The 16,274-nt window shown below is 37.7% G+C and overlaps 1 protein-coding gene across 2 annotated transcripts in view; it reads right to left on the reverse strand.

Moving 5' to 3' along the window:
- The window catches only part of RGS17 (regulator of G protein signaling 17), an 86,967-nt gene that overhangs the window by 25,737 nt on the left and 44,956 nt on the right, over positions 1–16,274 (reverse strand). Inside the window, exons 1-2 of one of the 2 annotated variants that reach the window (XM_032836387.1) lie at positions 6,994–7,043; positions 4,430–4,573 (exon numbers count right to left, since the gene is read on the reverse strand). In XM_032836387.1, the coding sequence (XP_032692278.1) occupies positions 4,430–4,548 (119 nt within the window). In that variant the 5' untranslated portion in view covers positions 4,549–4,573; positions 6,994–7,043. Of the gene's footprint in view, positions 1–4,429; positions 4,574–6,993; positions 7,044–16,274 lie in introns of those variants that run through there. The other variant, XM_032836386.1, reaches the window with a different exon arrangement.

Below are 16,274 nucleotides of genomic sequence, written 5' to 3' on the forward strand. Positions count from 1 at the left end.
GGCTCCTTGCAGGAAGCCTGCTTCTTCCTCTCCCACTCCCCCTGCTTCTGTTCCCTCTCTCGCTGTGTCTTTCTGTCAAATAAATAAATAAAATCTTTAAAAAAAATAATGATTCACCTTGCGTGTGGTAGCAGATTTATTTCCAGGGGCTGGTTTCTTCACCATGGAGCAGACATGGCTTTTGTTTTCCCTTTTGAAAAATAACCTCTGGCGTTTAAAGCATGCATCATAGTATTTTCACTGGCAGATAGCTAAAGTGTGACAGCATCAGAGGATAAAACAGGACATGATTTTTGCACTGTTTTGCATTACCAAAACTGGGGTACTTGTTAAGAATGGAGGGAGGGGGCAGCTGAAAGCATGTTTATGAAGTGCTGAACCTTTACTTAGTCAGATCTGTCCTGTCAATAGGAACATTTTGGAGAGATGAGAACTGAAGTCTCTTGAGTTCTAATTTTTTATGGTTGAACATGGAACTCTGTCTTGCTTGATAGGACACTACCAGGAGCAACAAGGAATTAAAACAGGGATGGATTAGCATCTAGAGACTTCTTTGAGAAAGAAAACAATCTGGGTTATTTTAACATAAACTCTGTATTAGAAGAGGGTTTGGGGGACAATTTGGGAACTAGCTCTAAGCTTGACATAAATCTTGAAATCTCTACCTTTCCATCTCCTTCTTGAGGCACCTTGCTGTCGGGAGCCCACAGCAGTTTCTACTTTGCAATGGCCCATCCCCTGTGTCATTTCAAGTGAGCATGTATGAATGGCCTCACTGCCCCCTACTATCTTGGAGATGGAGTTTGGTGGAGAGCCCACATAGTTCAAGAATTTCATTCTCATCAAGAAAAGAGAAGTGAGTTAACTACCTCTGTTTGAATCTTGAATTCAAAGGGATATTACATTTTCATAGTGGCAACGCTGAACCTATAGACAAGTTGTCTTGACAAAATTCTCTGTCCTCCTGATCAGGAACAGCTTAGTCCCATGTACAGAAGGACTTGCAGATTTATACATGGTTCGTTTTATGGCCCAAACTCAGACCTCTGTGATTCATTTCTGTTACACAGCTCACATGCTCTAAACCACATTCCCTTGTTTTCTCCTGTTGAAATGGAAGACTGTAGGGAGAGAAAGGAAAGAGACTGATTTGGGGACAGAAGTGGTTCCTTGAAAGGGACAGAGAACAGATGGGCTTAACAAGTCATTATGGATAAAGATGTTGGAAGGAAACCGTGGAAATATTTAGCAGTTTTATAATCTCTGTATCCCCCCCCTCCGAAAAAAGCACAGTGGTAATTTTATTAAGACAGGAATAAGTTTAAATATGTATGGGAGAAGAGCTGATGCTGAAATATGAAAGTGAAATGTAAATTTGAGGGAAATACTATGTTGCTGAAAAAACCTATAACATGCGAGGCGAGGGTGAGGCACTTGTATTTATTATTAGATATAGAAATTTACTTTCTCAGCATTCTATTTCCTTAAAAGGAGGAGAAATCAGCTACGTGACAACTGTTCATTTTCACAAGTGACAGTGACTTCATATTTTGATTTCTAGTTTTATTTTGGTCCCCAAATTAACATTTTTTAGTGTTTCTTTCCGTTCTGCTCCTCTGACCCAGTCTGGAAAATTTGAAGAACATTTATTTCTTTTGTTTTTCCACTCTCATAAGGCTTTAAAATATTTTTCTTAAACTCAAAATATAAAAACAATGATATTTTCAAAGTGCATGTATTGAGATTCTCATTTGCAATGAGATATCACAATTAGAATTCATACTTAAGGCAACTGAACTTTCATTTTTTTCAAGTTGTTAATATTTGAAATTACCTATGATTTATCATTTATGGAAGACTTATAAGTTTATAGACTGTGTGTTTTATGGCTTAGACTCAGGCATCCATGAATCATTGCTAATAAACACAGTTCTTGACAATGACACTTGAATCTAGCAGAGCCCTCATCCAATGCACCAAATGTTTGAGCTCAAACTGGTGTCACTTTAGAGGTATAGAGAGTTAATGCAGCTTCCAAAAGCTGCATTTGTGTTTCATCCATAGTCTGTGTTCCGTGACTGGTTGATGCTCATGAGCTCATGTTGAATGTTTTGTTATTCAGTGTACACTTTATAAAAGCAGATCTCACTAAATATATGTAGGAGAGGAAAAAGCAACAACAACAACAAAATTCACCAAATAGCTGTTTGACAGCAAATGAATGTAGTGCAACAAAACTTCAATACTCTTATCTGTTCTGGTGTTATAATCCTGAAGCAATTCAGAAATAAATTTTGGCAGGTAAATAAAATCATATACTGATTTCTGGAACATGGCATAATGCAAATGAGAAATAGAAATATAATCTTCAACACTGTGTAACAATATATTTGCGATGTCTTACAAAAAAATCTAAAATAAAATAGCTTTCCTAAGATTAGTTTTTATATTATATCCCTAAGCAGATCTTTCAAAACACACACACACACACACACACACACACACACACACACATATATATATATATATACACATATATATATATAATTTCAAGCCAGCTCCTCTTTAAGGAGATTATATTTTTTCCAATATGAAGTGTTCTATAACCCAGTGAGCTAATGCAAGAGAGAGCAAGAGAGAGAGAGCGAGAGCGAGCATGGGAAGGAAGGGGTGCAGGGTGGGGGTGCAGAGAGACAGGGATAGAGTCCAAGTGGACTCTATGCTGAGCGCAGAGCCTGATGCAGGGCTCAGTCTCATGACCCTGAGATCACGACCTGAGCTGAAATCAAGAGTAGGACACTTAACCGACCGTGCCACCCAGGTGTCCCCCAGTGACCTAATTCTTAAATGCATACTATGTGTCAGACACTGTTTTCAGCTTGTATGTGTTTTATTTCATTTATTATTTACAACAACCTTATGAAGTAGGAATTCTTATTACTGTATTTTGACATATGAGGAATTTGAGGACATTAAGTAACTTGTTGAAAGTCAGACAGTGATGATGAAGACAAGACTTGAGCTCAGGCAGTCTGACTTCCAACCCACCATATTAAGTTGCTACACTTCACTCCATGGATTCAGACCAGAGGTAGATGATCTCTTAAGCAGAGATAAGTGAAAAAAATATATACAATTTTATTGACATATTTCCCCCATTTGAAATAGTTAAGGCTTACAAAGGAAAGAAAAAGAGTCCCTTATGACTTTCCTTAACAAAAAAATCATCATCTGAGAGGCAATTTTGATATATATAAAAACTAAACCTTCCAAATTACTAAAATGTCTGATGGTTTTCTGGAAATGAAGTTTCCTAGAAGGAACAGAGCTTGTTCAAGACCAAGGTTACCACTAGAGCATAACAAGTCTCCTCTATATTGGCCACAATGATAGAATATTATGCTACCATCTCATACCAATAACCTCAGGAAGAGTGTAAAGATCATATACAAGAAGACGATTCAGGCATTTGGGCTTTTCTTCAAAGCTTTGACCTAAGTCAGGGAGATCCAGAAGACCAGGACTTGTCCAGGAGATCTACTTGTGAACTGGATCTTCAAGGACTCCAAAACTTATGGTTTTATGGAAAGTTCCATTAAGTCTAGCATCCCCCTGGGAGATCTCATCTTAGGACTCTTGGTCTTGCTGATTTTCTTATTGGAAGGCAGTTGGGGAATTTGGAACTGGAGCAGGTTTTCTGAGGCGCCTGAATCATGGACATTTAGTACTAGACAGGAGTCAGCTTGTCTAACTTCATCATTTTGCCAAAAAGCAGAGTTTAAAACTCTGGACGATGTCACAGAACCTGTCAGGGATAAAATCACAAAGGAAAGCAGGTTCTCTGGCTCTTAAAATCTGGAGATTTTAGTTGACTGACTTGGCCTTCATACCGGTCAAAGCCCCTGGCCTTTCAGACCTGTGGACACGGTTTGTGGCACTTCTTTCTCTGTCCTCTATCAAGCGTCCGTGGCTGAGCATGCCACTCTGATTCACCGTTTGTGACTCTGTGACAGAATGATCAGCATTCCGAGAAACAGCACATGGCTAAAACACAACATCGATGATGATGTACAGGACTAATAGATGTTATCTTAATGTTCTTGTACCTTCTGGAACATTGGAGAATTTTGTTTAGGGTTAAACAAGTCTCTAACCATAATCTTATTTTTACCCACCTCTTTAAGAAATGTGGATGGAGAAAAACAGGATTAAAAAATAAGTTTTCACTGTTTGCCTTAATCTCAATTTAAATGTAGATTCTGGGGAAATATTCTATTTCCAGGGACGGTTTCCAATAATTCCTACTTGTAAGGGAGGAAAGGGAGACAGACTGAGAAGTTTCCAGGATCCCAAGAACAAAGCTGCAAATTCATTCTAGTTAGTCTCCCCGCTAGTGCAGGGGTGGGGTCCTACCCAGAGAGCCACATACCAGGAGCAGCTACAGCAACAGCACCAGCAGAAGCAACACGTGTTGTTGGGTCTCTGGTTTCCGGGCCCTTGAGACACAGCAGGTGTTCCTTCATTTTGTGTCTGCTGTCTTTTTCGCATTTCAGCTACTTTCGGACCCAACTGGCTGAAAGAAAAGAGAAAACAGAAGGTATGAAAAAATTAAAAGAAAGATACATTGCCTCTGCTGAAGGGAGCACAGTTTAATTGGGATGGGAGATAAATGAAGGTAAAAAAAAAAGAAACTGAATAAGCTCTAGTAGTCAAATGAAAAATTCTCAAGAAAAAATTTTTAGGAGACTATCTTAAAAACATTCCAACTTTTGGAAAATATTATAAAACTTTGTCAAAAACACAAAATAAACCCGGGTAGAGATAGGTCATTTTCTCAAGCGGGAACATGGGAGATCTTCAAAATGTTAATTGTCCCAAATTATTCTATAAATTCAATATGACTGCAATAAAAATTCTAATGGAATCATTCATGGAAACCTATAAAGGGATTCTAAAGTTTATGTGGAGGATTAAAAGGACAGAAATAAAACAAGATACTTCTGGAAACAAGAACAAGTGGGGATATCTTATCAATAATATGAAACAATAATAATTATGACAGTATGTCATTGGCATGGGAATACATAAATAGATCAGTAGAAGGAATTTGTATTGCACTGAGACACAGACTCAGGCATATATGCAATCATGGCTTAAGTTAGAGGACACCTCATTATCACTTAGGAAAAAAATTCAACACATGGTGTTGATACAATTAGATTTATACATGAAAAAAATTACACCTCTAAGCGGTAACACAAAAACAAATAAACTTCAGACAAATTAGGGGTCGATGTTACAAACAATTCTAAAACTCTGGCAAGAAAATATAGAAAAATGCTTTTACAGTTTCAGGGAAGGAAAAGGATTTCTTATGAGAGTAAGTCAAGAAGGAAAATATTATTAAATAATAATAAAATAAAGTGAAAAATGAAAACCAGACTAGAAGACACAAAGGATTATTATCTGTAAGACAGAAGTAACATATCACAACTGAAAAATGCAAATTACCTAATAGACAAGTGGGCAAAGGAGATGGGCTGGCAGTTTATAGAAGAGAAAATATAAATGCCCCAAGTTAGATTAATAAATGCTCAAAACTTGTACTCAGAAAAATTTGAATAAAACAACTATTCCATAACCAATTTCCCCCAGTTAAAAAGTCACAGGGCACCAATTTTGAGAGAGGATGTGGGTAAACAAAAAGCCCTCAACCATCATTTTGAAGAATACTATTGGCTACATAACAATGTAGCTAACAAATTTCACTCTTTTATACATTGGAGAAACTTTCACATATGCATACACTAATGTATGAGGAGACATTAATGACAGTATTTTTAATAACTTAACTGAAAAACAATCCATATTTTCCTCTTTTCAGGAATGAATAAAAATGGGGATCTCATTATATGATGAGATACACAAACAACACTTAAAATGAATAACATTGGGGGGTTAAGGGGGTAGGAGAAGAGTAAATGAAGCAAGATGGGATTGGGAGGGAGATAAACCATAAGTGACTCTTAATCTCACAAAACAAACTGAGGGTTGCTGGGGGGAGGGGGGTTGGGGGGATGGGGTTATTATGGACATTGGGGAGGGTATGTGCTATGATGAGTGTGGGGAAGTGTGTAAACCTGGCGATTCACAGACCTGTACCCCTGGGGAAAAAAAATATATGTTTATAAAAAATAAAATTAAAAAAAAAATGAATAACATATATAGGATTCAAAGAGGAGATCGTAAAATAACATTGAGTGGAAAAATAGCTATAAAATATTAAATATAACTTATATCATTAACATAATCTTCATAAGTATGCAAAACAGTATCTCTTATTAATTTCCAGATAATATGTATAGTAAAGTGATAAAAACATGAACTTGATCCATGACCTTGGATGCTTCTGGGGGATAATGATGGGAATGTGACTGGAAAAGAAGGGATTTTTAACTTTATCTAATCATTTCTTTTACAAAGACTTGCAACAATAATAAAATATTAATATTTTTTAATTGGAGTATTGCACAAAGGAGCATTTATTTGATTATCTTTTGTACTTATCTATATTTTTTCTTTAGCGACCCCCCACATATATGTAAATACACATACGTAAATACAAAAAACTTTATACCAGACAGAGGTCCTTATCTATATCTTATCCTGGAAATTTGCAGAATGATTCAATCACCTTCTTGAGAATTGAAGACCTTCATTTTCTCACTGCTAACTATCCGATTTTGGAAAATGCATAGAGAAATGCCATGCTGCATGCAATGTTGTGGTTTAAAACCATTGAAAAGGAGTTCAAATACTGTATGAGATTTGCAGGACTTTTCACTGTTTTTTAAATCCTTTGGCTCATTAGAAAAAAAAAATCACAGGCAAAACCTTATGTTTTTTCTGAGGTAACTGTGTATGCTGTGCCATAAACATTTTCCTTCTGTCAATTAAAAACAAAACAAAACAAAACCAAAAACTACTACTCACTGATTTCTCTTGTGTAAGTACCCATACCATTTGGAGCAGGTTGCCTCTGTTTTTCTGACTGATCTCTGTGTGTCCCTGAATACCAGCAGTTCAGTATTTATATTTATGGCATACAAGCCATGAGAAAGAAGGTATTATATCAAATGTGTTTGGAGTCTACACTTCTCCTGGGCTGCCTGACATACAACTATATTTAAGAAAAACAGTCTGTTGTTATATTTTGCTACATAGTTGCACTGTCCAGAGAATTACACACACAGAGGGGAGGAAAAGCTATCCAGAGAGCTACTTAGTGACCGCCCTTCCTCTGAGCGAACAGGCATGGGGAATAGTGGCTATTCACATACTGGAATCCTTACTTGCATCTACTTCTTGTGTGTCCCTCTAAGCAGTGGGGCTCATGATAATTCACTGGGGTTTATCTGTAAATACAGGAAGGAAAATCTGCATAACTCTTCTAGTTTTCTTTTCTAGAGGTAAGTGATTCTAGTTTTCAGAGAAACAGATTTTGTTAATGTCATAAAGGAAAAAAGGAAAAAAAAAAGTTTTGCAAAAGGGTGCATAACCAAGGACTCAAACTCAAACAGTTTTGAGTAGGTGGAGGCCAGCTTTTTCTTTCCTCCAGTCAAACTCCTTAGGGAGACAGACTGTCAAGAAACTATTTAATTTCTCAGGGTAGAGCGGAATGAGGCAGGGGAAATTGGTTTCTCCCGTGCAGAGAAGTACATACCTGTGCATGAAATTAGGACTTCAGACTCTGAGCTCTGTGGCCTTGGAAGGGCCCACGACCCAGGGACACAGCAGAGCTGGGAGCATGTATAGTGGCATACCGGACTGCTCTTCTCACACTGGCCACCTTGGAAAACATGTCATTTAGTTCCTCTAGTGAGGTGTTGGGAAAGCTCTTATGAATAAAATTAATCCTTGAGGATCATCATTTCCCCCCCTCAAAGCTTCGGTAAATTTATTAGCAAGGTAAAACCATAAATTTGAGGTAGTGATGAGGGAGGGCTTATTTGTTGTTTTGGGGCATTATTTGTATCTTCCCAAGAAGTAAGGAGGATGTTTGATCTCATTTCCACCTGATTACTGTTTCACTCCATGTTGCTTTTTTCCCTTTTCAAGGGTCACATACAATCATCAAAACCATCTTTGCACAACAAGAGTAAAAATCAACAAGTGGGACTACATCCAACTATAAAAACTTCTGCATAGCTACAGAAATCATCACCAAAATGAAAAGGCAACCTGCAGAATGGGAGAAAATATTTGCAACCATGTGTCTGGTAAAGGGCTTATTTTGCAAAATATATAAAGATCTCACGTGTCTCAACAACAACAACAACAACAACAAAATCCAGTAAAACAAAACAAAACAAAATAAAACAAAACAGACAGAGGCACTGAATAGGCATTTTCCCAAAGAAGACACTCAAATGGCCAGCAGGTACATGGAAAGATACTTATTAACATCACTAATTATCAGGGAAATGCAAATCTAAACCACAAGGAGATAACACCTCACACCTGTCAGATGCTCTATTAACAAAAAGTCAAGAAATAACAAGTATTATTGAGCATGCAGAGAAAAGGGAATAGTCATGCACTCTTGGTGGGAATATAAATTGATTTAGGCACTATGGAAGTTTTTGAAGTACGGATGTTCTTCAAAAAATTAAAAATAGAATTGCCATCTGATCCAGCAATCACACTTCTGGGTATATGTCCAAATAACATAAAAACAGGATATAGAAAAGATACTTGAACTTCCATGTTAACTGCAATTGCATTATTCATGCTACCCAAGATACAGAAACCAAACCAAGTGTTTGTCAGTGGATTGATGGATAAAGATGTAGGGTGTGTGTGTGTGTGTGTGTGTGTGTGTGTAAAAAAGAATATAATGATATTCCATTCATATATATTCCACACATATATGTATATATGTATATAAAATGAAATATTATCCAGCCATGAGAAAGAAGGAAATCTTGCCACTTGTAACAACATGGATGGACCTTGAGAGCAACATCCTAAGTGAGATAAGGCAGACAGAGAAAAACAAATATTGTTTGCTGCCACTTTTATGTGGAATCTAAAAACGCAGAACTTGTACAAACAGTGGTTCAGGAGCTGGTGGTGGAGGAACTGGGGAGATACTGGTCAAAGGGTACAAACTTGCAGTTAGAACATGAGGAAGTTCTAGAGATCATAGCATTGTGCTTATAGTTAACAATACCATATTATATACTTCAAAGGTGCTAAGAGACTAGACCTTAAATATTCTCACCGCACAGAAGAAATGATAATTATGTGACATGATGGAGGTGTTAGGTAATGTAGGTAATGCTACAATCATATTGCAATATATAAATGTATCAAACCAACACTTGTACTTTACACTTACACAATGTTATACGTCATTTATATCTCAACTGGAAAAATATCTTTACAGTTTGAGCAATGAACAAAAAAACGAGATGAAATTTTAAAAGATAAATATAGGGATATGAGCTTGGATAAAAGAAAAACTTTGTAAGATGGGAGAAACATGGCATACAAGGAGCATATGAAAAATTCTAGGCGATTTACTGGACAATAAATTCAGTATCAATCAATAGTACAGTGTAAACAAAATAGTTAATGAAAACTTAGAACACATTAATAGAAGCATGTTTTCTAAAGCTGGTGATGGGTCTTCTCTTGGCTGGTTAAATGGTTGGTTAATTCTGGTCACCACAAGTTAAGAAAGAAATTGAAATATGTTCAGAAGATTAGGAGAGGAATTAAAAAAAAAAACCTCAAAATTATCTCATAAGAATACTACTTTTAGAACAAAGGTGTTTGCTCTAATGAAGAAAAAACAGACAATCCAAATCATACTTTTCTAATATTTGAAATGATGTCACATAGGAGAGAATATAGATCTGCTCTGTAAGATCCCAAATGTTAGAAGATGGATTGACGAATAGAAGCAATGAAGACTCTTCCTTCCATATATGGAAAGTCTGTCTGATACTTAGATGAGACCTTCACTTACCTCTGGGGTTGGTGTTAAGCCAAGTATTCTTGAGCATTCAAATGGAGTCCTGGCAACGCTTTGAAAGAGGCTGATGTACAGAGGCCTCCATTTTACATGGGTGGTTAGACTGAGAAAATATCTTTTTTTTTTTTTTTTTTTTTTTTTTAAGGAAGCTCCATGTCCAGCATGGCGCCCAACATGGGGCTTGAACTCACGGTCTTGAGAACAAAACCTGAGCTGAGATCACGGGGTCAAGACACGTAACCGAATGAACCACTCGGGCACCTGAGAATGAGAAAATATCTTAGTTCTGAGAATACTGTTCTGGAAATGGGCTACCCGAGCTAACCACTCTCTTCAAAATACAATTGGGAGGGCGAGGAGAACCCCGGTTTTTATCAGTTTCTGCACTTTTATCGATCATATTGCCAATTCTTGAGCATTGACTAGTATGATTCTTCATCTCTTTTTGTTTACATTTTGTTTCCCAATAGAACTGTAAAACTCTTAAGAAGAAGCAGAGAAAGAAACAAATGTATCTCATATCTATTGGCTTTCCTTGAATCTAGCAGTAATTTCTGCCAACAGTAGATGCATAATAAATGTGGAGTATTGTGACAGTGAATATGGCAGATTCCTCAGATTACTAAAAAAAAAAAAATCTAGGGGCACCTGGGTGGCTCAGTGGGTTAATCCTCTGCCTTCGGCTCAGGTCATGATCCCAGGATCCTGGGATCGAGCCCCGCATCAGGCTCTCTGCTCAGCGGGAAGCCTGCTTCCTTCTCTCTCTCTGTCTGCCTACTTGTGATCTCTCTGTCAAATAAATAAATAAAATCTTTAAAAAAAAAAAATCTACTTTCCCAAGGCAGAGACTTCAAATTTTTACATACAAATCTTGTAGCTCTAGGACATACTGTCAAGTTTGAACAGTGCTCTTTATCCTTTCCCAAAGTGTCCCTTTGGGATTGATAACAATAGAACACCTCAGTCCATCATTATTATGGTAAGGGTCAAATGGATTGAATATGTAAATTGCTTGGAACAATTTTTTATACATGGAGTAAGTACTCAGTAAGTGGCAGCCCTCTCAGGAAAACACCGGAGAGAACTGTTCTTCATGTTCCCAGAAAGCTGGTGTGGTACAATGTTTTGAGGCTACAGATGTTGAAGATTTCCATCCCTATCTTCTTGCTGAGAGATCATTTCTCCCAGGGTTGTCGAGTTTTTGTATCCGTTGGGTAGAATCTTCCCATCTCAGGACTCCACACAAAGGCTTACTCAGTGAAGAAAGAAGACTAATAGTTTGGTTTTTCATTTCATCCCTAACACTGTAATTTTTATCACATGTAAATGAACTGAGTCTCAAGTGACTCATGATACCCACAATCAACTCCTTATCCAACAATCAAACTTCATTATAATTGTAGCATCTTCTCATGTTTAGTGAAAGCATTCAGTTTTGCCATATAGTTGTTGATTTAATGTTTAGCCCCAAAAAGGTATTTGCTAAATAAGCCAAATTTTTGAGGCCTTCTTTAGCACTAGGGTGGACAAGGAAGCAATTCACTATGTACAGATTTTTATTCCCGGTTGTGATGTGTTTTCCCTATGAAGGAAAACAACTTACTCCTCGATTTAAAATTTCTGATAACTACTTTGCTTCACCTAAGCCAGCATTTATCTATGTGACGGAGCGAGCTTTCAATGTCATTTCCCATCTCATGACATGTTGATCTGAGAAGATTTGTATCCAAACTAGTTTTTGCTCTTTGGGGGTGTTTAAGGGACTTGTGCGTGTGTGTGTGCTGTTTTCAAAAATACCATTTTATGATTACATTAAAACTATGAGGAATTCAAGAAGTCATCTCTGTATACTCAGAGTGAATACACCTCAGGATGTGATTCTGGTCAATACTTCGGGGGGTTAGGTCTGGCTCCATCAGTAAATATGTCCCTGTGTTTCTTTTCTTAGGTGATATATATAAAACTTGCTAAAATATCACATTATGTTGAGTCTGCAATTCTCTCTCCATGATAACAATATTTTCATATGTATTTATAAGTATATAAATATATATAAGATTAAATATAATCACTGCTGTGTCCTCCTTAACCTTTAAAGAACAGAACCAGATCGGGGTCCGTCCCTCTTCTTCTTCTCGCTCCTATGCATCTATGGGACACATTTGAAAGTGTTATTTGACAGGACGATTTGGTAAGGGCTCTCGTACAATGTTGATGCTAGTTTCTGGGCTTCAGCCATTTTTATTCTACAGAACATCACAATTTCTACTCCGATGATTCTGCTCTCCTATCAACTTTCCATTTTCTTCTTTTGACTATGCTTTCTAGAGTGCAGTGGCTTGGAGGAGGCGAGATCCAGACTAGAAACCCAGGGGTCTGCCTTGTCCTGGCCAGGTGGCAGTGAGTATATTTTATTTAACTTCTGCCAATGTTTGTAAAATGGGGGAATGGTATACACTTCACTCAGTAGGTGTAAGGAAGGGGAAGCATATTTATTGCTACTATGATCACTAAGCTTAGCAGTGTGCCAAGGGAACAGCACTCACTCATCTGTAATCAGAACCACAATACTTGTTCTTATTACTCCTAGACAACTTGTCTTCGTGTTTACATGAAGATTTTTCTTCAAAATTTTACAGTGGGTTTTTAAATATAACTGCAAGGGTGACGGGTGGGCTTGGTAATTGCCAAGGTTCTCGTATGCAGAGCTAAAAACCAGGCCTTTGCCATTCTCAGTGTGGTCCCCAGATCAGCAGCAACACACCCCTCCTCCCCACGGAAGGTTGTTAGAAATGAGGATCTCAAGCCCCATCTCAGATTTACTAGATTTGACTTTACATTTTAACAAAATTCCCTGATGATCCTTGTAACCAGTAAGGCCTGAAAAGCTCTGGTTCAGGCCACACTAAGTTGGGAACTTGGGGGATTGTGATTGGTGTGTAAAGGTGATAGATCCACGAGTCGGAAAGACATGGTGTGTTCTCGTTAAACACAAAGTGGGAGGAAAAATCACAAAAAGCTTGTTGAAATACTACCCTTTCATGCTCATCTCACTTACCATGCCCTCTACCTTCTACCCATTTGGGCAGAAGTAAGTACTGCCCTCTCGGTGTTGACCCAGTATTGTGCACCTCGCACATGAGTTGTAATTTGTGCACAAGCCTGTTACATTACTGGACTCTGACATCCTAAAGACTTTCTTTTGTGGAATCAATAGCACCACACAGAGGTTCTTTCTCCTGGCAGTCTCGGCCAGACCAGCCTATGGGAAAGCACCTAGCAACACTTGACCTTGATCTCCAATTTCATATTGTTTTATAGTTTTGCCATGTGTGAGCTTTTCCTACAGGAGCATGGGCTCTTTGAGGGCAGAGGCTGGGTCATTCATCTTGGTAATTTTGATACACATAAAGGAGTAATTATGTGTCTCAATTAAGCTCCCACCAAGGACTGAAATTTTGTGAGATGGAGCAAATATTTCATTCCACCTAGAACCATCTCTCTCTCTGTTTTGGTCAGAAAAAAAAAAAAAGTTAACTTAACGAGGAAAAATGTCTCTCATAAACTTTATCCCATGTTTTTTCTTCTTAAAATATTGGTGTCTACTACTGTCTGTATATTCTGGAATCTAATATAAGCCAGTATTTAATTTTATACATAAATTTAAAAATCAATGATTTCAGTGTTAACATCATCAACATGATCGTGGTGAAAAGCACCGTATGTTCCAGGAACTTCATCACATATGAATAAGCTTGAGAACCAGCGAGCTCTGACAATGTGTGTTAAAGGAGTGAAACAAGATAAAGAGAAGGTGTCTTTCTAGCATAGGGGTGTAAACAGGTTCCCCAACAGAAGTTAGATCTTCTCAGTTTATATGAAGAAGAAGGTCATTCAATTACTTGGCAATAGTAGAAAGTCTAAAATACCAATACAGATGAAGTAGAGCTTTAAAAACAAACAAACAAACAAACAAACAAAAACTTCTCTTAACCTGACTTATTCAGGCTTGGCTTTAGTTGAGAATAGCAGCATTAGCTTAAGGTGAGTGTTTTAGAAATGGGGCAAAATCTTTGCCATAAACACTGCACGGTGACAATGAGAATTCTTAGCACGACTGTTACTTTGTGCCATTCTAGACAACACCACTGATTAATACGGAATCATCACGTGTTGACTTAGGGAAGTATTGACAGCACTTTCATCTATGTGACATACTCATTTAGGGAATCACTGAATGGCTCTTCAGAGAGCGGACATGCTTATTACTTCAATTCACATAAAAAAGATAAGTTAAAGGGGCGTCTGCGTAGTTTAGTTGGTTGAACTTCTGCTTTGGGCTCAGGTCCTGATCTCAGGGTCCTGGGATGGAGCCCGTGTGTTGAGCTTCCTGCTCATCCGGAAGTTGGCTTGTCCCTCTCCCTTTGCTCCTCCCCCCGCTAGGGCGCGCATGCTCTCTCGTTCAGATGAATAAATAGAATCTTAAAAAAAAAAAAAAAAAAAAAAAAAAGATAAGCAAGATAACATAAGGAAAAAAAAAAACCCAACTGTAAGCAGAAAAAAAAAATCAGTAGAGAAAACAAAATCACATTTGAAAAGGGTATGCCAGAGGCGGTTTCTCCTAATAGTAATTATTCATATAATTATTTAAGATGGTAACACAAACAGAGATAATTGTTATGGAAATTCAATCAATGTCTATCTAAACACATTAAATGGGGATAAAGAGATTAATACTATGTGGAAGCATCGCCAGAAGAAAACTAAAACACAAACTATATCCCATTTATGTTTGTGTTTCACATTATATCCCTATATACAATTCAATTCTTTCTCTACAACCAAGCCAATGTAAGTTATCTCTGATCTCTCTGGTACTTCCTGACACTTCCTATATTGAAGAGCAGCTTCACTCTGCCCCCTCCTCAGATATACTCAGCAAATGAGGTAATCTACTATCTATTCTTTCCAAAGCTGCGTCCCATATATGTTATCTCACACTAATAGACATTTATGAAAAAACAGAAGAACATTTAACGACACAATCCAGTAACCAGGAAACTTTTTCAAAAGCCCGCGTGTGTTCTACTCAAGATAAAAATCCCTTGAAGAGGATTTATGGTCCCCTTTCTCTATAGCACTTTTTTAGGACTGATTCATCAAGACGGTTACTTCCCTTCACTCTGCCTTCAACACAGGCATGTTCAGCAAACCGGTCCTGTTAGAAAATTCATACCACCTCACCTCAGTTTCCTTGTCTTGTTTTTTTTTAATGAATTCACCAAACTCCAGGAAGTACACAAGTGATGGACTCAATTCAGTCAGCACTCTTTCCTCACACAGCAAAACATGTTTACTCATTCCAGGAAGAGTGGGCAGCAGTTACTAGAAAAACTAAGCATGATGAGGGAAGAAAGGCTCTCCCAGAAGCCCCTGACACAGCTGTTCCCAGCCTCCCACTAAGTACCCTCTGAAAAGCAGAAAAGACAAGTAGTAAAGTGACAGGTTTTATTTTATTTTTTGGTGGAGAGGGTGGTGGAGAAGCACAATTATTCTCCATCCTCATCTATCCGCAAAAGAGCACTGGTAATGAAAGGAACTTCATTGGTTTGGTTTTTAGCAAAGAATAGCTCTGGGGGAAGATTAGCAGTAATATACAGAATATAATCAGGTAAAATGGACATGGTAGATATCTATTTCAAACTTCTAGGGTTGTCGTAAAGATATCAAATGATAACTCTATACAAAGAGATATGTGTATATACATATATATGGTACCACATGTATATACTTATACATGTATGTATATATACACGTTGTCTGGTATACATGTGGTTTATATGGTATGTGTGTGTATGTAGATGTGGAGACAGAGAGAAACGAAGCACAGTCTTGGGCATATAGTAAGTACTCAATCATCGTTAGCTATTCACAGTCATAACACTGTCATAATTCCTACTTCACCTCCGACCCACTGCCATCCCACTAACCCTCTGGATTAGCAAAGTGACTCTCAGTTATCCATAGTGAAGGACTAGGGTGTTCTTCGTTTTGTTTTGTTCTTTTTAATGTTAATAGAGGTTACTCTTTCCTCCCTCTCCCTCCTTCCCTTCTTTCTACCTTCTTTCTTTCCTTTCTATTAAGTAAGCTCTAGGCTCCATGTGGGGCTTGAGCTGACAACCCCAAGACCAACAGCTGCATGCTCTACCAACTGAGCCAGCCAGGCACCCCTGAT

This window comes from Lontra canadensis, unplaced genomic scaffold, assembly GCF_010015895.1.
Source record: "Lontra canadensis isolate GAN:19392208 unplaced genomic scaffold, GSC_riverotter_1.0 scaffold92, whole genome shotgun sequence".
NCBI lineage: Eukaryota > Metazoa > Chordata > Mammalia > Carnivora > Mustelidae > Lontra > Lontra canadensis.